The sequence below is a fragment of the Barbus barbus genome (assembly GCF_936440315.1).
Source record: "Barbus barbus genome assembly, chromosome: 15".
NCBI lineage: Eukaryota > Metazoa > Chordata > Actinopteri > Cypriniformes > Cyprinidae > Barbus > Barbus barbus.
Window position 1 is genome coordinate 16,828,318 of NC_136743.1, and position 27,703 is coordinate 16,856,020.

At 37.4% G+C, this 27,703-nt stretch overlaps 1 protein-coding gene across 1 annotated transcript in view; it reads right to left on the reverse strand.

Moving 5' to 3' along the window:
• LOC306880796 (ephrin-A2-like) overlaps positions 1-26,757 on the reverse strand; it is a 58,634-nt gene extending 31,877 nt beyond the window's left edge. The window contains exon 1 of the mRNA XM_079434564.1: positions 25,847-26,757. Within this exon, the coding sequence (XP_079290690.1) occupies positions 25,847-25,956 (110 nt within the window). The 5' untranslated portion in view covers positions 25,957-26,757. The remainder of the gene's footprint in view (positions 1-25,846) is intronic.
• Positions 26,758-27,703: the final 946 nt, after the last annotated feature.

Consider the following 27,703-nt stretch of genomic DNA (forward strand, 5'->3'; position numbering starts at 1 on the left):
TTCCACTTTTTTCCAAGAATCTGGGGACACACAGAGTTTGCCAACCAGCTAGATAAACGTCAACATAATAGTCATGCTCAATACACAGAATTCCTTAGAACCTATAAAAGATTAAATACACTATATATAGTCCACAAAACCAGTCATAAGTGTAAACTTTTAGAATTTAATTTATCATCTGAAAGCTAAATAAATAAGCTTTTCATTGATGTATGGTTTGTTAGGATCCGATAATATTTGGCCGAGATACAACTATTTGAAAATCTGGAATCTGAGTGTGCAAAAAAATCTAAATACTGAGAAAAATGCCTTTAAATCTGTCCAAATGAACTTCTTAGCAATGCATATTACTAATCAAAAATTAAGTTTTAATATATTTACGGTAGAAAATTAGCAAAATATCTTAATGGAACATGACCTTTACTTAATATCCTAATGGTTTTTGGCATAAAAGAAAAATGGATAATTTTGACCCATACAATGTATTTTTGGCTATTGCTACAAATATTCCCCAGCGACTTAAGACTGGTTTTGTGGTCCAGGGTCACATATGCACAAATAGAAAAGCATACAGTACTCACACTTAAAACACTGGTAAACACAGGAAGTCGTGGCCAAATGGTTAGAGAGTCGGACTCGTAATCCAAAGGTTGCCGGCAGGGATTGTAGGTGGGGGGAGTGAATGTCCAGCTCTCTCCACCCTCAATACCACGACTGAGGTACCCTTAAGCAAGGCACCGAACCCCCAACTGCTCCCCGGGTGCCGCAGCATAAATGGCTGCCCACTGCTCCGGGTGTGTGTTCACTGCTGTGTGTGTGCACGTTGGATGGGTTAAATGCAGAGCACGAATTCTGAGTATGGGTCACCATACTTGGCAGTATGTCACTTCCCTTCACTAAACAATACTGTAGATATCAGATTTGTATTTTCACATTTACTCTGTAAAATTGATTCTATGCAAGAACCAGATGGATCAAAGCATTCATTTGATGAAACTGGGATAGCGTAATGACGTTAACATAACAAGCTTTCGCATGAGCTCTTGCCTCTCCTTCATACAGAATTATCTCGGCCCTTTTATGTTTTTAGACCTTTATACTCTTAATGATGTCTAACAAGCTGCCTTTATGTCGAGGGAATTTGCCGGACAGCTCTCTCTCTTCTGCCTTTGTAGAGTAGTTTTATGCTCTTTCTAAGCGCTCTGCAAATATAGTGATTTAGCTCTCAAAAAGTAATCCACCGTGTTAAATGTGTGACAGCAGATTCTGAGTATTTTAGGTAATAAATGTTGTACTATGTCATTTCATAAGACATGAATTTATGTTTAGCACAGACTACGTCTGACAAGTACATTATTTGTGCATTCACGCTGCTTCCCTGTCTCTATGTTGGCATCCACCTCCACCAGCTCTGTGATCCGTCAGCAAGAAACAGTCAATGTGAGCTTCATCCTTAACTCACCAAGTCTAGTTGATAATAATTCAAACAAAAATGAAAAAAGTGGTCATCATTTACTCATACTCATTTTCAGATTCACAAAGACATGAATCGGTTCTTTTTAGTGATTCAGAACTATATAGCACATTCAGTGCAGTCCGATTCACAAGTAAATTACTCTTTTGAACTGGTATATTTAGAGAATCATTCAAAAGACTCACAAACCAAGGCTTTACCATTTGAGTCATTCTGATGAGTCCTTGAATGAACTTACTAAACTAATTATAGTGGCTGCTGAATCAACATCAAGTTATGAAGTTATTGGTAATGAATCGAAATTGGAATAGAATTAGACAAGAGCTTGTGAATCAGAACATAATCAAATCAGAATGTGGATGGACATCTAGCCCTACTCTTTTCCATTTAAAGAGGTCATGAACTGAGAAATCAAAATTCCTTTGATCTTTTGACATATAAGAGGTCATTGTACTCTAAAAACACCCTGTAAGTTTCAGAACTCAAAACTTTCTCAGTCTATATTCAGTTTATATTGAAGCCAATCTGCCAGGATGTGGAATGAGCCACTTTATGATGTAATAGTGTGATTAAACTCCGACTCCGCAGAAGATGATCAACGGCAGTTTATACATCACTGCCTGTTTAGCCCCGCCCACCGATTTGCACATGTGGTAGGTGAATAACGAGAGAGGCAAACACGGGTCTATGCAGAAATCAAACAATAAAGATGGCTCTGAAGATAAGATGATGTCCAGTGCCAAGTTGTGGAAAAACATAGTCTTTGCATTGCCTTCCTTCTGATCCAAACATTAGGAAAGAGTGGATGAACTTTATTTTTAATGAAGATCTAGACCGCGTCAGTAAGAACTTGGTCCTTAGTTCACTTCAAGATTTATTTTCTGACATTTTGCCTTTATTAAGATAGGATAGTGTAGAGTAGACAGGAAGTGATGTGGGAAAGAGAGAGGGGGGTGGGATTGGGAAAATTCCTTGAGCTGGGATTAGAACGCAAAACACCTGCAAAGCAACGGCGTTATATGACTGTTCACTTCATTTAACCACGGACACATTTACAAACAAGGCACAACTCGAAGCAGGATTTTCAGAAAGATTGAAACTAAAAGACTGAGCAACTGTTTTTATTACATGATCACTATTGCTTTGTCAGATCGTATTTAAGACTTATTTATTTACTAAAAAATGCTGGGTTAAATACAACCCAGCTCTGGGTAAAGTAAGGACAAACCCAGCGGTTGAGTTAACATTTATCTCAACTGTTGGTTGGTACCAACTCAATCCCTGGGTTTGTCCATATTTTACCCAGCACTGGGCTGTATTTAACCCAGCATTTTTTAGAGTGTAGTATTTAAGACTAAAAATGGCAAATCTGTTAGCTAATCATAGCAGTTTACTTCCGAGTCTACAATCCGCCACACCTATTCAAATGCGTTCTGATGAGGGGGGTCAAAACAGGACAGAAAATAGCCTGTTACTTCTAAATTATGTTTTTTTTAATGTAAACATCTTGATAACATTACAAGTGGACCTTAGAGAACTACGGTGGCCTAGAGAGCTCAATGCGCTTCAGAAAACATATGCAAATAGAAAAAGCACCAGCAAATCAAGAAAACATCAATTTGACAGCAGGTGGTGCAAATGAGCACAAGGCAAACCAATAAAGAAACGTGCTGCAAATGCTCACAACATAACCAAATAAAGAATTTTATTTGCAGCGCGTTTCTTTGTTTGGTTGTGTTGTGGATATTTGCAGTGCGTGTGTTGTCAAATTGATGAAGTTGTTTTTTTAATTTGCAGGTGTTTTTCTATTTGCAGCGTGTTAAACTCTCTTGGCCACCGTAGAGAACAGGCGAAACAAAGACAGTTCATGACCCCCTTAATGAAAGTGAATGGGAAAACAAAACACTGAAAAGGACTTCAAAATCTATATTAAAAACTACTTTTTAAGGTGCTTTTTGGGGTAATGTTTGTCGTTTGACAGCCCAGTCCCCATTTACTTTCATTATTTGAAAATCAGCGTTAAATTGTTTTGTTTTTTTAATTCTCCTTTTTTATTCAATACTACTTTGTAATAACTTGATGGTGATTACATGACTGGAAAAAAAAATTGTGGGTAAACCATTCTTTTAACAGGTTTGCCACAAAGCTGTTAACAATCATCATGAGAAAGCAGAACAAATCCATCACCACCACAAACAATGATTTCCCACATGCACATGGGAAGTCGTGGCCTAATGGCCTAATGGTCAGAGAGTTGGACTCGTAATCCAAAGGTTGCGGGTTCGAGTCTCGGGCCGGCAGGGATTGTAGGTGGGGGGAGTGAATGTCCAGCGCTCTCTCCACCCTCAATACCACGACTGAGGTGCCCTTGAGCAAGGCACCGAACCCCCAACTGCTCCCCGGGCGCCGCAGCATAAATGGCTGCCCACTGCTCCGGGTGTGTGTTCACGGTGTGTGTGTGTGTGTGTTCACTGCTGTGTGTGTGCACGTTGGATGGGTTAAATGCAGAGCACGAATTCCGAGTATGGGTCACCATACTTGGCTGAATGTTACTTCACTTCACATGCACGAATCCCACATTTACACATTGAAAATAAAGCACTGACAGCAGGATGCTACCGGTAACTGATGATTTACAAGCAGATCTGTTGTGCGGTCTGGAGGGGTCCTGAAGAGCTCTTTGGGCAGCCTTCTGTATGCCTGTTCATTAATCATCTCTCAGATGAGAGACTCTCACCAGCTGGGGCTCAGAACACTCAAGGGAACAAAACCACGCAGAGAGAGAGAGAGAGAGAACTACAAACAGGTGTCACTGTACAAACTGCATCTCATAAGTAGGATGCTGTCAACAGCAGAAGCTGAACGGGGGCTCTGATTGCTGCGCTATGGCATGCTGGAATAACATATTGAGCACTGACCTCTTTTCCATTACCAGATCAGTGTATCAGTTCCTGTGTTGTTTGTCTTTACACTTGGATGGATGAAATAATGGAATAGCAATAAAGTGACACCCCACTTATTTAATGCACTAATGGTATTGGAATAAGTGTGACAAAACAGCATTGAGAGGGATTTTGTGTTATTGACAGAACTGTTCAAATCCTACTGGCATTTTGTTCTTTATGTTTGAAAGGCCTCAGGAAAGATTGCTGTTTGCTCTCGTAGAGCTTTACAAGGCTACTGCCAACTACCTAACCTTCACAACAAAATGGATGAGTGTAATGGTGAGATAAAAATCAGCGAGAGACACGGTAACTCATGTGAGGTATTCAGCATTCTGTCAGACTTCATGTCCTGATACAGAAGACCATTGCGACGATGCCCTTCACAGAAACATGAAATATTTGGTAGGAAGATTCTGACAGTCCCGCAAATAAATGCAGATGGAATCACACAAGAACCAATGTGCTACATGCAAAAGAATCAATATGTCATTTCGGTTATCTGGTCAAACTTTATTTTTGGCGACCTTGACACCATTTTTAAAGTGTAAAAGTAGATGATTGCGATAAAAAAAAAAAAAAACAAGAATCTTTGGTCGATAAATACACTGTAGCTGTGTCTCAACTGATGGGAACACTGTGCAAAAGACATGTCTCTGCCTGCAGGCTCACTGCCATGTGAATTGAATATTTCTGCTACATCATATAACAGTCTTAAGGTTTAAGCCTGGCAATATGTGCCAAAAAGGTTAAAAAAACAGGCAGTGTCTATTTGCACCATGCTGAAGTAGCTGCCCTTGCTGCCAAAGGCGATTTTGACCAACTTCCCTGACACTGCTCGGATTATTTACCCTTAGTAAAAAGTATTATTTTTGTTTACACAGTGTAAATAGCTTCTAAAAAATATTGATTTTCAGACTTTTTTTTCTTCAAAAAGCATGTTCACCATATCTCCATAAACAACTATGTTTTCAAGTCTTGTTCCCTGAGGTTTTTGCTTCTGATGGTTACATTTCAATGTCGAGTTTCTCCATAGTTTCATTTTATGCTAGAAGATGTGTCATTTGATCGCATAACAAATAGCTGTTATGTAAGGGATAATGTATAGCAAGCCGGTCATTATCGCAAAACAAACCCTGACAGGGTGATCATGACCCTGACACAAAGCGGAGAGTCTTGTATCATTCTAAAGTGGTTTATTTTGGGATCATGACAAGCTGAATGTACATTATCGCACTTATTGCATGTCTACTTACCAAATAAATAAATAAATAAATGCACATAATCATATTGATTTGAGTTTCAATTACTTCATCATATGAGAAGAGCCAGTGCCATGATACGAGAGACATAAAACTAGCACAGCATAGGAGATTTCATGGTTGCCAGTGATAATGGCCCAATATACAGTTCACCGGTCATTATTTAATAACATTTGACCACAAAATGCAATAACTGACCAATACTGCTATCATTATCATCATACTTTTAAAATAGCATGTAAATACTGTACATATATCAATATAATTGTCATGGCTTGCTCCCTAAAATGTTTTCTGCACACTGTTTCTCCATTTAATTTCAATTCATGCTAGAACATGTGCCATAAATAAAATCTTTTAATATTTATAGTGTCCAAACAACATTTTGTTAATGCTATTCACATAACAAAACAAACTTTATGGCTTAAAGAGTATGGCATCTCAACGCCAAGGTCATAGGTTCGATTCCCAGGGAATGCATGAACAACTAAAATCTATACCTTCAACACAATTTACTGTACGTCACTTTGGATAAATGTATCTTTCAACTGCATTAAAAAAATTAAATGTTATATTTTTGGGTTACATTGCAAAATCATGGCAACTGTTGTCTTATAACCTTAATATAACAAGTCTAGCCTGGCAAAATATACCCATTGTATCATGCTGCACTAAAATGTGTCACATTTGATGTGCCGTGTAAATGGTCGCTCTTTTTGTTGTGTGTTTTAATAATAAGCAAAGAACGTCTACAGAGACAGCGTCCACAGAGAGACGCTGTGGGAAACCTACAAAAGCAGCTCACTTAATCCAAAGCAAGGACAATTATGGCCAAAACTTCTAGTAGTTTCTCCCTGCAGGCATCACGCTTAATTTTTAAACCTCCTGGAGACATCAGCAGAACAATGAGATTAAATCTCCTAAATCATTTTCCCTGCTTTAACACAGACCTCGTTAAAGACATACCACCAACTATTTCTGGTTTGACAATCATCATTATTACTAGTATTTTTATTCGCTGAGAATGACGGTTAAACAGTGTGGGAGGCCTGAAGGGATGCCGTTGTCATCTTTAGAGCAGAGTATGCCACTAAGCTGACAGTACAAGTAAACATCAACAAATTATTTTATTTTATAGAGTATGACTCATTTGGCATGCAAAGGTCTCTAAAAGCTCATCATGTAAATTGAGTACATGCCTCATGGGAGTGAAGTTCAGCGAAATGTTATCAGAGATTTACAAGCTCATCTCTCCCCCGGGAGGTCAAACAAAATGACAAAACAAACGCTCTTACAATAAATGTAAGTGATTCCAATCAGCAAACTGACATGCATTTTGCATTCATGTTGGTTTCTCGTTCTCCAGAGAAACAAGCATAAACAGGAACACAAAATGGTGACTTTACGCCTTATGAATTATTCATTGACATCTTCTATTGCTATTCTTTTCAATTTTTAGCATTAGCTTCTGTATTTCATCGCCTCGACAAAAGCAGAGAGGGAGATTTGAGAGGATTTCATTTATTTGCACTTAATGAACACCCCTGCATGATGCCGAAATCAAACGGAAAAGGCTGAAAGGGTGGATCATTTGTTATATCTGTTGTTTTGTTCTCAGACTGCATTAGCTCACGCTCGCTTATTTTCAAAGTTTCAAAGGAACTTTATATTAGAGTTCTGCAGTCTGCCATCGTTTCTCCATCACTCCTTCTCGACTCATGCAAACTCTTCTAATAGCCAATAAAATCTTGTTCTGTGCCTATTTGTTTCTGTGTTAGTGAATGAGTGGACTGAAATGAGTGAGAACAGAAGCGTCTCTCGCCTGCTTTCCACACTACGGCTCTGAGAATTGGTGGAGGTCCATACTCAGCGGGGAACGAGAAGGCGGAAACAAAAAGCGCAGATCATGTACGTTTTCTCTCAGTGCTGCTCTAACACACATTACAAGAGGAAGGAGCGAGAGAGGGAGGAATTGTCCAGTGTAATCCCAGATCCCCGTCTCATTCAGCATCTGACAGACAAGGGGAGAAATAAGCATCAGAACTAAACTCTAAAGCCTCTTTCCCCCAGCCCTTTGTGACCTCCTGGATTGTGATGTTGCCAGGGGAAACAAGGCCCACTCAGAGAGGAAAGCCGTCTCTGTTAGGATCTGACCCAACATTCGCCAGGAGGGGCCCTCGTTCCAGCTTTGGAGCCGTGAATATACTCGCCACACAATGCACCAATGGGCCATCAGCATGCTCTCTGATCCCCTACACGTGCCTGCTTTGAGGAGGTGTGTTTACTATTGCCGCCCCCTGCTTTGAAGGAAAAACATCTTTCCGTCCAAAAGTAATAAGAAATATTTGTCTTTCCACAGCTTACTCGGGTGTCACAACTTTGGAAAACTCAAGTGGCACAAAGCAGGCCTTTATAGCCTCTAGGGTCACACTTGTTATTTTAACAATAATTATTTTTTATTAATGAGGCATGTAGACTATGTGTGGTATGGTACAGCAAAAACTTTTACTATATTAATTTTATATCTGCACAAATATGTGTTGTTGTTACATAACCTTGAATTAATGCCTATTGACTAATTATCTAGTAAATTATATAGTGTACAAAATGAAGGGCACTCCATCCCATTAGCCTTTTTTTTATAAACTTGATGGATGCAAAATAAGTCTGGCATCAGGGCAAAAACAGCTGCACGTTATGTAACACTTAAAATACTCCAAACTGTAATACATTACAAATTTGATTAAATGAGCCATGCTTGAAACACTTTTACAAAAGCACATAAACCCACCTGTGACTGCACATCATTACATGCGATCCTCTTAAGTCGTAACACTGTTTTAACACATAATGTTTGTGAAAAAATAATATTTTGGCTTTTATATTGTTACTGTACTGAAGGCAAAACAAACTATTAAAATATTATCTGGAAAATAATGACTTATTAATAAGCTTATACTACATATACACTACCGTTCGAAAGATTTGGGGTTAGTTTTGAACCTTTTTTTAATATTAAGTCTCTTTTACTTACCATGGCTGCATTTATTTGATCAAAATACAGTAAACAGTAATTTTGTGAAATATTATAATTTAAAAAAATATTTTTGATTTAACATCATTTATTCCTTTAATGGCCATGCTGAATTTTGAGCAGCCATTACTCCAGTCTTCAGTGTCACGTGATCCTTCAGAAATCATTCTAATGTGCTAATGTGGGGCTTAGGAAACATTTCTTACTATCATCAATGTTAAAAACAGTTGTGTTGCTTAATATTTCAGTAGAAACATTTTTTTTTTCTCTCTGAATGGATTGAAAGTTCAAAATAACAGCATTTATTTGAAACAGAAATCCATTGTAACATTATAAGTGTCTTTACTGTCACCTTTGATCAATTTAATGCATCCTTGCTGAATATAATGATACAATCTAGTCACACTTTATTTTAAGGTCTAATTCTTGCTAGTAACAAACCATTAACTATAACATTTGCCTCAACAAACCGCTAACTTGCTGCTTATTAATAGTTAGTAAGGTAGTTGTTAAGTTTAGGTATTGGGTAGGGTTAGGGATGTAGAATATGATCATGTAGAATATGTGCGTTATAAGTACTAATAAACAGCAAATATTTTAATAATAGGCATGCTAATAAGCAACTAGTTAATAGTGAGAGAATCGGTCCCTATAATAAAGTGTTACATTAATTTCTTTCTTTTTATCCTTCTTTCAAAAATCTTAATGACCCCAAATTTGTGAACAGTACCATTACAATCCTAAAAACATTTTCAGTGAACTAAAGCTGATTTTTATAACACCTCTTACAATATATATATATATATATATATATATATATATATATATATATATATATATATATATATATCAATCCAGAGCAGATTTACTGTTACCTTTGACAGTCCTACAAAACATTTTTTTTTCTATGTATCCCCCTAGCAGGCCCTGGACCCTAATACAGTATATAAACCCCCGCTATATATTTTCTTCATGTTTTATACTGGACACAGACTGAAAGTGAAAACTAAATCACTCCCATTTTAATCAAAAAAGCTGTCTATGTTTGAAGCGTTCACTCGACACTTTGCACAATACAATACACTACATGGTTCAGCACAATCTCTGCCACCTGACACCTTTCTACCATTCCTTATAATGCCCTGCTGTTTATTACATTGCTAAGACGACATGTTTGTGATTGTTGCTGTTGCGGTTGCCACATTGATGACATCAAGCGAGCACCAAAGCAAAGGCTCGAGGGCCGCGTTTTGAGTTGCGCTGTCTTGCTCCACACAGCATGTTGCTGTAAAGCGAGCAAGTCTGACATTTACTAAAACAACCCAGGAATTCAGCATGTACCTGTGCTGCAAGCCTCGAATCCTGGTTAAAATAACTCATCTTCAAGGCCATGTCAGAAAAGCGATATTGTGAGGCGTTTGCCAATTTTTCTGGTCCAACCCTTTTATAAATACATTTACAGTTCTATTAATAATACAGAAGGCCACTGGTCAGCATTTTGCTAGACGGCCCAGAGAAAAGAATGGAGATATTTATCAGTTTTTTCCCCACAAATCAGCTCCACTATATTTTGTGTATTTAATCTATATTCCAGCACAGCAAGATATCTTTGTTAAGAAAACACGCTTGCTTTATATGTATGAAAACTCTGCAAGATTAAATGAGGCTGAAGATCACTCAATCGTGTTTACTTTATCTGAGAAAAAGATACTAGAATCTGATAAAGCGATACACTAAGCCGTGATGGACAGATGATTTCAATCCAATACAATAAACAGAGGAGTGAGAGCGATGAGAAGGCAGAAGGTAGTGTTAAATCGTCCTTTCTCGTCCTCATCACATTTCTCATCCTCCACTTATTGATATTGATTCAAGAAGCTCATTACAGTGGCTGACTGATGAATGCCATGAATCTGCACAAACACTGTGGTCTGAAATCTTCTGAGATCATTTTGACAAACTCGGCGAACGTGTTCCGTTTGCAAAGGGCGCTCAGAAGATTTAATAAGGTTCATGACAAACAGCCTTTCTGTCAAAAGACATCTAAAACGCTATATAAACACAAATCCTGATTGGTTGAAATGACAGATGTTGTGAGCCCTCACGTTTAATCAGTCTGGTTGAATGCATGGCAAATAGAGAGTGATTGCTTTTTCTTTCATAAAAAAACAACAAAAAACACAAAACAAAACCATCAGCAGGAAGAGAACTTATCAAACTTATCTTCAACTGAAATACACACTCCTTTACGATCCTCTTCAACAGGGGCGTGTCTACGTGGTGGCCAGGGGTGGCACCGGCCCCCCCTGAAATTTGGCTGGCCACCCCAGGTGCCCCCCCTATCTTCTTTATTAATTTTAGGCATTTTATCGTGATCTAAATGACAAATGTGGAGAGTGCATAATGTTACACGTTCATGTAATGCGCGAGCACGAATCTCTCCACTCGCACGCGGATTTCCGTCACTCGCACAAAACTGGACGTGTGCTTTTAAATCTACATTGTTCTTTTATGAATTGGCTCGGGTCTCACTCAGATATTGTGTGTATGCTCAAACGTTATCCTCGCATCACTGAAGACCAGAAAAGCTTTTTTTTCTAATTCAAGTGAAGAGTAGGCTTTTCTCACTAAATGGAAGCAAGCTGAATACAGTTAGCCTTCTCTAAATATTAATTGTATTAATACTTATTTTAGTTAAGTGCTTAAATTGTAAATATGCATTTATTAAATTATTTTATGTAGTACATTTGTATTTTGTTGTTTTTGTATATAGTTATAGAAGCATATCAACCAGGTTCCAGAAATAATCACTAAGGCTGCTTCTGAAATAAGTGGGGGTGCTCTCTTAATGCACATTTTCACATATTTTGTCCCTTCTATTGCTATCAATATGCTGATACTTCGAGAGCAAATCCCGCATAAATATGCAGATGTCATTCCCAAAACTTTGCAACGTGAGTGTGGGCAAAAAACAAAGTTCTACATTTGAATTGGATTGCTTAGAAAGCTCGCAAAGAGTGCTCATAACCAATAAAGCTGTCACTCTTTGTTCATCGCGATCTCACAAAGTTCTGTGAGGACCAATTAATCTCACTCTGTGCAATTAATAGCTTATATAATATAGGCCTATTAACATCGTGTATCCAACCCCTCCCCCCGGACACCCTCTTTTAAGGCAGTGCCCCAGACTGCCCCCCCCACATTTAAAATGCTCTAGACACGCCCCTGCTCTTCAACCCTTCTTGACCATACTTGACTCCTCTAATCTGCTGACAAGAGCGCTTTCTCCAAGTCAGAAGAGTCAATACTTATTTTCAGAAGAAATGGAACTGGATTGATTTTGTTAAGGTGGTGAAAAAAAAACTTAAATCCTTGAAGACAAGATGGTTAGTCCACAAGCACTTTGTTAGCTCGAATGCCCAGAGGTCTCATCAATCACTGTCCATCCACAGAAAATGTAGAAAATACTTCTGCTCTGTGGTATATGGAGGACTACAAGTGCCACATACAAATAAAAAGAATACATCAGTTATCAATGTAGGAATTTAATAAAAGAATGCAAATAAAACACCATATACAGGTCCTTCTCAAAAAATTAGCATATTGTGATAAAGTTCATTATTTTCTGTAATGTACTGATAAACATTAGACTTTCATATATTTTAGATTCATTACAACACAACTGAAGTAGTTCAAGCCTTTTATTGTTTTAATATTGATGATTTTGGCATACAGCTCATGAAAACCCAAAATTCCTATCAAAAGAACAGCATTTATTTGAACCAGAAACTTTTTGTAGCAAAATAAAAGTCCTTACTGAATAAAACTACTCATACTAAATCCAAACTTCAACCTGAATGTTAGTACATTTGTCAGTTTGAAACTTCACATTTTTCTTAAAAATGAAATTAAAATGAAGGAATTTATAAGTGGCACTTCTAGTCTTCTACACACTCTTAAACTGTAACATCAAAAGAAACATATAGTATAACGCAGAAAACACAATAAAACCAGTCTATGCCAGTCAGTAATCAAGATGAATGTTTCAGCTCTGTAAAACTTCAAGTTGACTAACAGAACAACCCTGTTCTTACAATAACCTCTGTATATAAGACGTCCCCACGCACACCGAGACCACCAGCAGCACCGCTTGAGAAAACAGTGCCATGTCATGTAGCAGCTTCCAAATCCGAATTGTGAAATGTGAGCTTGAGCAGTCATAGAAACTATATCCTGTGGCCCAGCGGTCCACCCACACTCCCTGCCAGACTCTTGAATGTCAACGTTGAGCGAAGAACCTGAGAAAAAGTACGCGCGTTGTGTTCCCACTCAGGCCCTGTTTACCGGCAGAAGTTTTTGCAAGTCACCTCTAAGCCTGCATAATAACCCATATCACAAATGGGGCTGAAATTGCAGGGGAGAGCATTGTGTGCATGAGAAAGGCTTGTATAATTGTATGGAGCGACATTAAACTGGGGGAGAGTGGAAGGGAAATAGCTCTCTAAGGAGACGAGGTGGTGCAGGATTGGGCCTGGACATAATGCTTTGCTATCACTGTGCTGCATCAATGTCCTCTGTGGCAGAGATTAGCACTGAGGAAATCTATCCAACACAAATAGACCATAACAAGACAGTAATTTTGTGGGTTCAAGGGGAAATACGCTTTTCTTCCAGCCTCACGGACTGCAGGGTCTGTTAGAGGGGGTGTCTGGGGAAGATGTTTGGTCACAAGCTGTAAACCGCACACTGTTCCCTCCACAGAATGCACTGCATTTTTTTTTTCAATGTTCCTCCTTATGCCAAAGCAATTTTTGGGAAAGAGGCTTCTCAATGACACTTATCGTTTAAAAGCAATCACAGCTAATGTGCATCAAGTCATAGCAGGAGCCATCTGTGTGCACTCAGTAAAATGCCCCACTTACAGTTTTGTATTACAACATTTTCACATGGTGAACATACAGACTCGATTACATATGACTCTTAATCGTTCTTCATAGCATAGTATAATGCAGTCTGGGTCAACACCGATTATCTTTATAGCAGTGGTTCTCAATTGGTTACTTCAGGATCCAGATTTTACTTTGAACATCAAGTGACGAGCCAACAGTATCATATAAACTATACCGTTCGACAGTAAGATTTTTTTATAGTTTTTGAAAGAAGACTATTATGCTCACTATGGCTGCATTTATTTAGTCCAAAATACAGTAACTTTAGTAATATATAAACAGCAATATTGTAAAATATTATTACAATTTAAAATAACTGTTTTCTATTGATATATATATATATTAAAATGAAAGAAAAAATTACTGCTACTGCTTTGTACAATTTACCTGTTATAATAAAATCTACTTACTACTGAACTCAACATTCATAAAGAAATTAAGTAAATATTACATAATTATATTCAATTTCACATATAGAATTAAGTAAAAATCTACTTACCTAATTTAATTTCATTTAACAAAGAAAATAAGTAACTATAGCTTGGCCAGTAAAAGTCTGAGTAATTTTTACTTAGTCAAAGCTCACTTAGAAATACTTTAATTTACTCAAACCATGCTTTCAAAGTAAATAATTAGTACATAATTAGTAATACAGCACTTACCTGAACACAGAGACTTCAATACTTGGTACACAACACACAATGATGGTAACATTCAGTGGATCATTTTTTTGAGTATGAATGTGTCATTTTGAATAGAAAATTAACTCCAGATGCAACAACATTGTACGTTACTTAACCTAACAACAAAAGCAATGATTAAAACAGTGCAAATACAGCTGGAAAACAGCAAAAAAAAAAAAAAAAAAGTTAAAGAAAAAACAACCTTAATTATTCATGCCACGGCACAGGGCATGATGGGAACACCAGTATCAGAAAAGTTGAGTAGGTTTTACTAATTTTATAATGTTGATATTTACGCTTTAATTTCTATAAGCTTGAATTGAGTACTAATATAGAAATCATATAGATTTTTTTTTATTATAGCCTGAACTAACTTTTTCATGTAGAAATAACATTTGTTTTTCAGTAGTATTTACTTCACCACAGAATCAGTTTTATCAGTGCACCTGTGTACCTTCTATATTTCCAGTAGCAGTTACCCAAGAATTCAGTATTACATGATCCTTTGGAAATCATTATCGTCAGTGTTAAAAACAGCCATGGTGCTTAAATTTATTTTATTTTTTTGTGGAAAGAGTGGCGCATTTTTTTCAGCATTTATTTAAAAAAATCTTTTGTGACATTATTAATATTACTATGAACTACAAAGGTCCAAATACATGCACACCAGCATATACTGAATAGAGAAACAGACAATTTTATAAAATAATGTGTGCATAATATGCATGAACAACAGCAAAGGTGTGTTTTCCTGCGAACCCATATTTAATGTAGTCCAAGTCAAAAAAAAAGATTTGACCTTAGATCAAAGGGAGAGTGCGTGTCAAGCAGTCTTCTAATTTGCTGGCTATCAAATAAATTTGCACCAGAATAATGTGGAGTTTGAATTAGATGCATGATGTTAACAGCTGAGATGTAGAAAGCAGTTTCCCCTTTTTTAAAAGTTAATAACTCTATTTCTTTGCCCACCTAACCATTATATGGTTAGTTGTCTTTTATTATTTGTATTTAGCATTGTTTTGTCCCCTGACAAGAACAGAACATTACAAACCTGAAATCCATTTTAACATTGTGACCCACCAGCAGAGAAGCACTTCTTTAAACAGTCAGTAGACTTAGAATAGAGAGAATACAGACACTATTGCATATCGCTGCAAGCAGATTTCAAGGGAACACAATTTCAAAAGGAGGCCTTTTACATTTCCCAAGGAGGTATTGAGCAGTTCTTCTGCAGGTACGCTACTGACTGAGCTCTCTGTGGGAGAGATTTCAGGTTTAGGTTGAACAGAGGTGGACTAAACCTTACAAGCAGGTATGAGATGACATATATAGACCGGGGCGACACTAGTGTCGCTTCATTTGGTTCATTTCCATAGAGGAAAAGCATGCCAGAATTCCTTCACTTGGCAGATGCTTTTATCCAAAGTGACTTACAGTGCATTCAAGGCATTAATTTTATCAGTATGTAGGTTTCTTGGGAACCAAACCCTTGACCTTGGTTTTTCTACTTACAACCTAAGTGACAGGAACACCTACAAAACAGCTCAAAATATCAAAAGTGCATTGGAACAATAAGAGCTAACCTAATATAACGCTGTGGAAAAGACTGTAACTGTCTGTGAAAAAACAGCACTGCCTCAAGTAATCTGACATTTCTGTCAAATACACTTTAAATTCAACTATTGAACTTTCTCTGTTAAATAAATACAGCTTATGATTGTTTTCTTAAAGAAATAATTCAACTAAAAAAAAATTGCCATCAAGTTATTCCAAACCTTCTGTGGAACACAAATTATATTTTGAAGATTTTTTCAACCATTTTTGTCTGTACAATCAATGTCAGTGGGGTCTAAAACCAATCATACAGGTTGGGAAAGACAAATAATTTTCATTTTGGGTGAATTATCAATGCAAGTAAATTATGTAATGATCATGATGCTATTCATGAAACTGAAATTTGCCCTCACCTTTTTAATGCACACCTTTTCGGCTGACCAAACCAGACAGAGTTGAGAGCAGCAGTGCTATTTCTGACAACATTAACTTGATGGCTCCTTAAAGGTCAACACAGCATTTCACATTCTTCAAAAGTGGGTTTCTAAAACGTTCACTAGCGACCTGTGCGTAAATGTTGTAAGGCTCTGATGATTTCACGTATCAAAGTATTTGAGTGTTTGATCGCTCTTGGCTCCGGAAAAAACAATCTGCACACTGGTGATATGTGGAACAAAGACAACGTGTAAACAAAAGAAAACACATACAGAGCGAAGGAAAGGGGGAAAAGGAGTAGAGAGAAAGCAGGAGGAGAGGAAAAATGACTGCAAGCCCCTGTTTTACTTTCTTTGTAGCCTTCTTGCATTTCCCCAAAAACCCTCCCCTGCAGACTGGCAGTAACACTTGTACCACATGCAGAAATAAGGCTAGCAAAGGGGAAATGAATTATTTATACAGGCCTGCCTTTCAGAATTAAAGTGAGCACCATGAGACTCCCCCAACGTGAGCTGAAAAGGACAGGGGAGCTCAGAGCAAACACACTGTGAGCGACAAACACAGACACAAACTTAAACACACACAAAATTGATGCAGAACACAAAGGAAGATGCATTTTTGATAGCCGACATGATTCAGGCCATTGAAGATGGGAAAAAATTACAGGAACTGTTTATTTACTCAATGCTGTTGACTAATTATCTACCCTCTGAGACCGCTAAGGCTAGTTAATGTGTTTTCTCTGCACTTAACTACTGGTAATGTAATACACTCTATTGTAAACACAATCTGCATCCTACATTTAAACTGTACAACAGGAACCACTGGGTTGACAATGCTTTGGCTTAAGGTTCATATGTTATTTGTCTAAAAAAAAAATATTTTATTCAAAAGTCAGCAATTCTGGAAATACTCAAGCTGTGTTTTGCATCCAATGCAACTCCAAATGCATATACTTCTTCCTACAACAAATTTATGCCTACATCTCATCTTATTAGAAAACAGAACCGAGATAAGTACTATTTCAGAAAATTAATTAGTTCTCTGGGGGGTGTAGACACATGATTAGTGGAGGGAAACTTTCAAAAAATGGCTGCAGAGTTGTTGCCATGTTTTGCTTGAGAACTGTTTAAAACAGTCTGGCAAAATTGAATAAATTATTACTTGGTCACTGAGTGCATTGCAGGAGCCAGCTCTTATGGTCCATTAGAGAACATCGCTGCCATTAATCTGAGCGGGCAAAGATGTCCCATGGGTAAGAATATGTCTGGCACCTTGTGTGGCATTGGGGCACTTGCCTGCAGGCGAAATAACCTTCTAGTCCACTCAGTTTACAGCAAAATGCAGCATTTCTGACCACAGGCTACCATTGGAGATCTTTCTGGTTTCCTAACCACTGAGACTTAGGAGAATAAATACGAAAAAGTAAATTAGAATGTTATTTCTTCATAAATATTGACTTAAATTCAAAAACAGACACATGAACATACATATGAATTGCATGTTTGTGTGAAACCTCCGAACTGTCGTGTTTAATGTGCATCCAATCAGTCAAATACTATGCAGCTCTTTCTGATATGAAGCAGAAAATATTCCTCAGGGCGTTAAAAATTAGCGATGCCATTCCTCTCTCCCCACCACTTCATTGATATTCTTAGCAGTACATTTGGCATTAAAACCAGAAAGAGCATGACATAGTAAAGAGATGCAAAAGGGGCCAAGAACTGTCCCTCTCTAACGCCTGAAATCTCACTGGAGTGCACGTTTCTCCTCCCACATGCATGCAAACTTTATGAAGTTTACTTGGCTATTGTCTTTTTAAACAAATCTCACCCAAAAATGCAACATTTTATGTTTTTGAGGACAACTTTTATTCTATCATAAAATACACAATCATGTAATAAATTAATCATTTAAGTAAACACATTACATTGGTAACTATGACACAAAACTAAATATATTAATATGGAATATATCAAATGTTAGCAAACAGATATAATTTGAAAAATTCATTATATGGGGCCATTTTTAAATCTTATATTTTAAAATGCATTACTGGCATTTTATAGTAATCTTTATTCCCCTTTGTTTTGGTCAATTTCTGGCTCTGTTACAAACCGCATGATTTACTTTATTCTGTACAACAATATATATATATATATATATATATATATATATATATATATATATATATATATATATATATATAATTATTATTTTTTTGAAGATTACATATACATATATATATATATATATATATATTATCTTTTCCAAATAACGAAAGCAGACTAAAATGGTAAAAATACAAAAGCAACTCTATGATTGTTTTGTACGAGGAACAGACTGAAATGTAAATGATTCTTTACCATAAATATCATAATCATAAAATATTCATCATCATAAATGAGTTACCATTTGGCTTCAGATGGCATACAGAAATAAACATAATAAATATGCATAAGCAAATAAATAGTTGCACAAGATACGGACTCCTTTTATGATACTTTTATTGTGCTTTTTTGCAATTTTGCTCAAAAGCGTTCCAAGGCGCTAATCATTAAGGTGATCTGGGGTTAGCTGAGGTCTAAAACACAAATGTTAAACGATATCTTATCTCACACTAGCATAATATCCTAATCATATGTGAGACCAAGCCTCAGGGAGGGATTTTACGCCACATCTTGGAATCTAGGCCCAAGGACTGCAAACAGGTTTAGTATCTGGCTTTTATCTGAGTTAATATCTTAAACTGCCTTTAAACGCATAGACCGAAGCTGAGCTGTGTGTAATTTATTTAAGAATTATGCTACAACCCGTTTTAATCCTCAGTTAGAAGACACTGATAAATAGCCAAACATAACCGAAATATAGCACACAAAATGGCTTTGGAGAATAATGGAGTTAAACATGCAGTACCTACTGCTCATGTGTAATAGCTGCCGCTGGCAAAAAGTCATGGGGGATTTGGAGACTGTTGCCAAGAAAGGAGGTTCAATCAATAACCAATCTGTTGAAGTTTTATTCTGTGACAACATTCTTAATTAAGAGCCACTGTGGGCATGTCTGCGAGGGGCTGAGAAACACAGACAGCGATGGGCTTGATATAGGACAACCACTTTCCGGTGCTGAGCACAATGGAGAGTTAAAGCTTGGTTTAAGGCAAAAGAAATGAGAACTTCAGGCTACCTAACTCACAGTAGATCATCTATGTCAGAAAACTCTAAATCACAAATGTTCTTGGGCGAAAACGACACTGTAACCTTGTTTTTTGTGCCTAAATACATGTAAAGTAGCACACTGGCTGGCTGGAAGAACACATCCCGCGTGGTGTGCAGAAGTGCCTGAGATATATAGACTCTTCATTATATGATGCCGATAACGCAAAGTGCCGTTGAGATGTTATTAATCAACGAGGGCTGATGAGCTGTAAACTCTCAGTCCTTGATTCAGTGATTGGATCCCTTATCATAAATCCCGCTTTTCACCTAAAACGAGGTGAAGGACATTATCACAATTTATTGAGTGCACTTAATTAGCTGGGAATGCAAAGAGACAGATACTGTTCCACTTTAAGCTAAATGCTCGTCTAGTGGGGTCTTTAAACACTTTTATGTCATTCTTCTAAACCTGCATGACTTTCTTTTTTCCGTGGAACAAAAAAAGTGCATTTCTGAGGAAAGGCCTTGCTGCTTTTTTATATGATGATGGGGAACGGTCAAGCTTTAAAATGACAAAAACCACCATAATAGTCATAAAAGTGGTTCATTTGATGTCAAACCTGATGGAGTTCATCTAATGGTTTAAGTCGATGAGATTTTTTTTAACCTTTTCACCAAGGCTGCATTTATTTGAAAAGTACAGTAAAACAGTACTGCAAAATGTTATAATTTAAAGCAACTGTTTTCCCTTTTAATATATTTTCTAATGTAATTTATGAATTTTCAGAAGCCATTACACCAGGGTTCAGTGACACAAGATCCTTCAGAAATAATTCTAATATGCTGATTTCGTGCTCAAGAAACATGCTGCTTAGTATTTGTGTGAAAACTGAGAGATATTTTTTACCAGGATTCTTTATAGGATAAAAAAAAACATTTATTTGAAATAAAAAGCTTTTGTAATATTATAAAGGCCTCTACTGTACTCCTTGCTAAATGAAATAATAATCTTACTGCCACTAAACTTATGTGCTTCTTTTACTTCTTTTATAATTAGTATTTTATTGCGTTTTTGAACATCACTGATACATTGTAGTCAACATTATAGTCAACTTTACAATTGAAATCTTAACATGTATCCCATAGTAATGTCTAATAAAATAAAATAGTCAACAATTGTTTTAAATTATATTTTAATATTTCAGTCATCATTTCATGTTTCTACATTAAAAATTAAATACTTGAAAAACATTAGTTTCATAATATTAATATATCTGCTAAAAATTCCTGTGCAAATGCATTCGTTCCTCTTTGTGCAGAATTAGAATGTATCAATGCACCTTTTTGTTGTGTGCATTGCCTCTTCAAGCTATTGTGCTCCGCAGTGTGAAGGAGACATAAGAGAAGTGATAATTAACAGAAATACATCACAAAAGAAGAAATCTCTGTCCATCAGCACAAGAATCTTCCAATCTGATTTTCACATTTCACATCCAATTGGTCTATTCAATGACTGCTGAACAAGCATGTGTCACGTCTGAAACTGCACACCCTAAAACAATGCCGAGCTTCTGTTCCACAGTGTTCCGACAGCTTGGAAAATTCCTTGAGTTGTATCCCCAAGACAGACACAGCTTACAGTGCAAGCAGCGAAGGCAAAATATACAGCAAAAGCACATCCACAACATTCACAACCCTAACTATGCATTTAAAGAGAAAGATTTATGAAAGTTTATTGAAAAAGAAAAGTCTTTTTTTCCCCAGGTTGCTTGTGGAAAGTGGAAAAACATGCATTAATGTAGTGGTTTGCCACAGGTCTTACTGCAGCCCCAGGGTTAAAGCTGCACCTTGTGCTATTTTTAAACGTTTAAGAGCATCACTTTTATGTAACAGCTACATTTAGACCATGTCTATCTCAAAGAACATGTTCTATTCTGTTTTCCTCAGAAAAACATCCACTGTTGCTCCACATGGTGAAATGTTTAAGCCTTGGGAAAACCACGAAACTACATTAAAACACAACAGATACTGAGATGTAATTAGGGTCTAACAGGGCTTGAAAACTTAAGCACTGAAACACTTCCACCATGCAAAAATAAATAACTACCACTAATATGACACAATCAGGACTAAAACTAAAAACAGAACGGAGCACTCTGTTACAACCTAATGATAAAACCAAAGGGGATGAATCTTTAACCAGTGAACCTACATATTTCAAGACGTATTCCCATGTGACGATGAGTCATGGCAAAGCACCTGGAGAGTGCAGTAAAATCAAAAAGAGACGTTCAAACAGAAAGAGAAAGGATAAAACTTAACTAACAACCATTGTAGTTTACAAAAGCCTCCCGTTTCCTGACAGGATTGTGCTGTGTTTTGAAAACGTAATTCATCTGGTGAAAGATTTCAGCACTGTGGCCTCATACCAGGACCGCCTCTGCAGAGACAGCTGGGTGAAACATCTTGAAAATACATGTTTTCAGCCTCAAACCTGAGAACTTGAGATAGACAGGAATGACAAATCAGAACACGAGTATCAATCCCCTTTACTGTGCAAATGGCTACTTGAGCTTCTACCTGCTTTGTATGACAGGAGGAAATTTGATAGCACGCGGATACTCAGAACCGTATCTCAACACAAGGACAAACGAGCATGAAGATATAAATGAGTTTCATTTCAAAAATTAAATTCCACTTGAAAACGACTGAGGTAAATGACTAGACCGAGTCAAGAATGTCGTATAAATCTGAGCCGCAGAGCTCAAGATTCTCCCCGTTGTAAAGAGAGCTCAAAGTCGGGTATTTCAAAGTCATTACATCATCAACACAGCTGTGGATCGTCAAAATCATTAGACATGGTTGTGCAACTTCATCTGACAGCAAACAATCTGACGAGGTTATGTTTAATTAAAATCAATCACGAATAAAAATAAGCCGATATAATGACTGGCCCCGTCGACGCATTGTGTGTTGCGCATGCAATTTACTTTAGATATTCATAGCCTTTCTCAGAAGCCACGCTATTCGTGGCTTCCATCTAGACCTTTTCACGTATTCATTGTTTCCATAATGGTAACAATTTAGAGATGACCCTGCATGCAAATAACCCTCCGTTGCTTTGCTGTGCCAGGACTTCAACAGAAAGCACTACTGCAGGCCCCAAAAGGCAGCCGCAGAGTGTCTAAAAAAAAAAGCAGTGTGAGCTGTCAAGGGAATAATGACAGCAGCCATCTATGAATCACTGTGAGCACTGGATTCCTCAGCTCCACTTGTTTTTTTTCTTCTTCGTTCCTTTGCGAAGGCAGAGACAACATCCAGCACTGAGCTGTCCCCAGCCAACCGCAGCACAACTTGAGCGAAGGGCTATGAGCCGGGACTTCTGTTAAGAACCTCAAAGCTTTCAAGAAGAGAGGGCCTTTTGAAGGATAAACCACAGGATTAGATTAGTCCATCCTCATGGGTTACAGAGCTAGGCATCTTCCCTTTTTTTTAAATCTGGACCCCCAAGAGGCCGGCCATATTGGCATTGAGGGGATGTCCATCTTTTCAGAGTGGGCTTCAATAGAAAACCCCTGACAGGGAGCTTAAGAGAGAGAAAATATGATTCATGGCAAGCTTTTAATGCTCAAGGTGAATTGCCCTGCAAAAGGCTCACCTCGGTTGTGACTACAATACTGCGAGAGGACTAGAAGGGAGGTCAGGGTGGGCTGAAAAGTAAAGTTGACCCCTGGTCGTTCTTTTTTGGATTGTTTCTCACACAATCCCTTGATGGGGTGCAAATGCGGCTCTTTTTGATAGAGTCGCTGGAAAATAATAGAAATATATGTTCTTTGTGAACGCAGGCAACAGGGTTACAGGCTAAGAAATGCATTTGGGGAAGTTTCTCTGAAAACTACTGCAGCGTATAAATATATTACGAACCTAATGAAAGCAAAACCTATCAATTGAAAAGATCTCACAAATAGGGAAATGGATATGGGACTCTAACTGCATATTTATCGTCCTAAGAGTGGAAAATGGTAGAGTGTTCTGCTAAATAAGGATTAATGCAGATTGAATGCATCAGGGTGGCTTATACAATGCAAAAAAATTCAAATAGAGCCCTACATTTTACTGAGGTGGAAGACCATGCACCCAGCTCGAGAAGAAATCTTCCTCTGAGCCTCTTTAATATTTTAAACCTCAGCAGACTACTGATGTACAGCAAGACAGCCACTCTTAACTTTGTTAATTCAGCCGTGAGAGCACCTTCGCCGTGTTTATTTATCTAGCCAAGCTCTACCTGAGGAGCTGCATGTCAAAAGCCATTAGGCTGACATCCCCTGAGCAAACCCTCCAAGCCAACGAGAGAACCCTGCTCACATATACCCTTGAAATAAGGAGGAATGAGCAATGTCAAGGAACTTCACACAGAACTTATGATTTCAAAACCTGTCAGCCTGTGAAGGTGTCTGGGGTCGCTGCTCATCATGAATCTCCTGATTGACAAAAATCCATCAAGATAATAAGATGAAATTCTTGATTTAGTTCATGCAAAGCTTCTGAAAAATACCATTATATTAAGCTCCAGCTGCATGCATGGAGCATTATTATGTATTTTTCTGGCATCTCCACATTAAAAGGATTAAACCGAAGTGTTGCTATTGTTATTATTAATTTAGAAAATGTTACAGTGCCAAGCTCTGACAGCATCAGCAAGAGTAAACAAATCCTAGCAAATATGATCACTGCTTGCTTTTTCTCAACCCTGTGTAATTTCTAAGAGGATAAGAAGTGCTAAACCACACTCAGTCGCAAATCTTTGATGAATGATTTTACAATCCACACAAAAGTTTAACTTACACCTTGTCATTTATAAATGTAATACTTTGCAAACATAAGAAAAGCCGATCTCAATCATCTGTGCATATAGCAGTGATAATACATGGCCTGAGGTTTGAGCAAAGTATGGCAAGCCAATTTAACATGTATTTCTTAAAACTCTAGTGTTTATTTTAATTTATTAGTACTTCTTTAGATTACTAGTAATTCATTAGTGACAAGTATACCTATTCAATTAGTCACTAGTATTAATTTGATCCTATTGGTCAATTGCTTCAAGTCAGTATCCCAAGTCATAGCTTTCAGCCTCGTGACCGGCTCGAAGACTTGGAGGGCAAAACATCCATGGAACTGCTGCACAAGTGTGTAAATTTTTCATCTGTTTCCCAGCAGCAAATATTTAGATCACCTCTCAAAAGAATAAAACAAATGCATTTCTGAACACAATGCAAGTTTTGGCTGTTTGCAATACATATTAAGCACTATTTCAATCATAAACAAGCAATAAGCAATATTTCAATCATAGTGCGACAAAACGTTGTAAAAACACTTTAAGTATCATAATATATTTAAAACGGTAAAATTAAAAGATTAAATTTAGTATTCACCTTATTAATGATGCATAGTTTACATGGGCAAGCAGATGAGACCGGAATATGAACGCAATCCAGTTAACGGTTCAGTGTTTTCCTTCTACTGGTTTTCTATGGGAAGCCATTTAATGTGAAACTTTGCACATTGCGTTTATATTGTAGTTTCATCTTCTTGCCTGTATAAAATATACATCATCAATAAGGTGTTTACTGAATTTCGCCTATTAATATCTGCGTTTTACTACATTATTACTTGATGCAATCTGCGTAAAAATAACTGGCGGTCAGTGGAGCAAAGCTTTGTTTTGCCCGCCAGGCGGGCGTTTCTATAAGGGTGTGACGTCACGTGAAAAATATCAATAGTACTGGTAATTGCAAGATTTGTCAATGAATTGCAAAAAAATCAACTATTCCCATTTAACTAGTGTGTATTTAAATAGTTGCTGTCATTTTTACTAATAATTATTAAGGTACTCAAACATTTTAGTTAGAAACTTATTCTATTAGTTAGCTACTAACTATTCAAATACTTGATATATATTCCATTACTGGTAACACACTTGCTAGTAAGACTTAAGTAGTCATTCTGACTAGTCCTTACATGACAAATAAAAAGCAAGCTGTATCAAGTCAGAAATGTCACAGTAAATATCAAGATCATCTTTCCAAAATATTCATTAGACACTTAAGCATACTTCAGAAGTAACTAGTTCTTTACTAGTAAAACCCAATATCAACAACAACTGGACTAGCCATAAATTAATATATGAAACACAAATACAGACTAGATAATGCAAATAGGTAGATTCATTGGTAAAAAAAATGTAGCAGATGAATAATAACAAAAACATGATGTACAGGAAATTGTAACAATAAATACCGATCGGTTTTAAGCACTGAATATTAAAAGAGCCTGCCATTGAGTAGCCTCTACTCACCTGGAGTTTGAACTGTTCCAGTAGACCGCGTGTCTGTCTGAGATGATCCGGTCGTCCGACCATACGGAGACCCAACACACTACCGTCAAAACCACCAGCGGCAACTCCATTTGAGTTGTTATACTAGTCCTCACCTCCAAACGAAAATTCACGGTCGTTTATCTCAGTGACAACTTTTCAAATACCTGCTTGCTTGAGTGAATGTATATACGCAGTTTTGAACATCATAAAACATGTAATCCAGAGCAATTTTCATTCCTTCCGAGCAGCATTACTTTCTGTAGCTTACTTCATAAAACTGCATACATTTGATGTTCTTTATAGGGAAAAATCCATAACAATTGCTTATTATGCTGCAAAAGGTCTCCAATGCGGTCCACGGTAATTTTCTAGCGCTCTGTCAGAAACCCGTCCATCATCTAAACGCGGGACAGTGCGATGCGTCTCGAGCCTCCTACAGTGATGCTCCCCGTTTGCAGCGCTGCAACTTCCAGATACCTCTACCCCATGTGGTCTGCACGAGAAACACACATGAAACACATCCCAGTATGTAACGCACGCCTTTCTAATTCGCGTTTCCTCAGCGCTCCATCTTACTCGCACAAGTTATGTGTTAGTTGTTGGCGGAACCGTGTTGTTCCTGGCTCGCTCCAGTTGATAAGCAGATATCCTACACACATCTCAAGCCGTTTGCACGAGTCCTCTCTGTCCTGGAGGAACAAAGGCAATTTTGCCCTATTCTGCGTTAGGCATCTCTGCCTTTGCTCACTCTTTGGATTAGCTTTACAGATCTGATAAATGTTTAGCTTCGATCGACTAAATCGTGTAAGCTTTGTAAGGCATCTGCCTCTTCATAATTCATCGGTTCATCCTGAATCTGATTCGTGTGAGAGAGATATCATCATCTGTGTACCTTCAGGAGGGGGCGGGGCCTAAACGAGCTCTCTTCAAACTCACCTCTGCAATTTACTTTGTCATCTCAAGATTACTCATATGCGTCTTTAAATTGCTTTCTTGAGCATTTTAGCGCCTTCTTTTTACAGCGGTTATCAACTGTTGCCCACAATAACATTTAAGATCCCTCATTTATGCAGGCTATCTGGTACTTCAGCTTTGAAGCTGCTTGTTTTTAATTTTGTTTTATAAAAAAAAAAAAAAAAAAAAAACGGTTCCTGAAAATTTACTTCAAAATGTAGCTGACTTTTTTCTTCATCAGAAAGATATGGAGAAACGTAGCATTACATCACTTGCTCACCAATGAATCCTCTGTAGTGAATGGGTGCCGTCAGAATGAGAGTCCAAACAGCTGATAAAAACATTACAATAATCCACAAATAGTCCACATGACTCCAGTCCATCAATTAATATCTTGTGATATGAAAAAAACAACAAAAAAAGTTTGTAACAAACAAATCCATAAAGGCATTTGAACTTTAAACCATTGCTTCTGACCAAAATATGACTCCGCAATGCATAATAATGCTTCCTCCAGTGTTATCCTCTCACATCAAAATCTACCAACGTATTTGTTTGGAACTGGTTTGGACTTGATCTATGCTTATTTCTCTCCTGATTCAGACAAGATGGCTTGCTTTTTAGAGCAAGAAATAATATGGATAAAAGGACTTGTATTTTAACCAGAAGCAGCAGTTTGAAGTTAAAAACATCTTGATGGTTTTGTTTACTACAAATATATTTTGGCTTCACAAGATTTTAATTGATGGGCTGGAGTTCTGATGGCACCCATTCACTACAGAGGATCCGTTGTAAGCAATGTAATCCAAAGAAACATGCTTATCTCGGATAGCCTCAGACTGAGTACATTTTCAGCAATTTTCCTTTAAGTTCTATCATTTC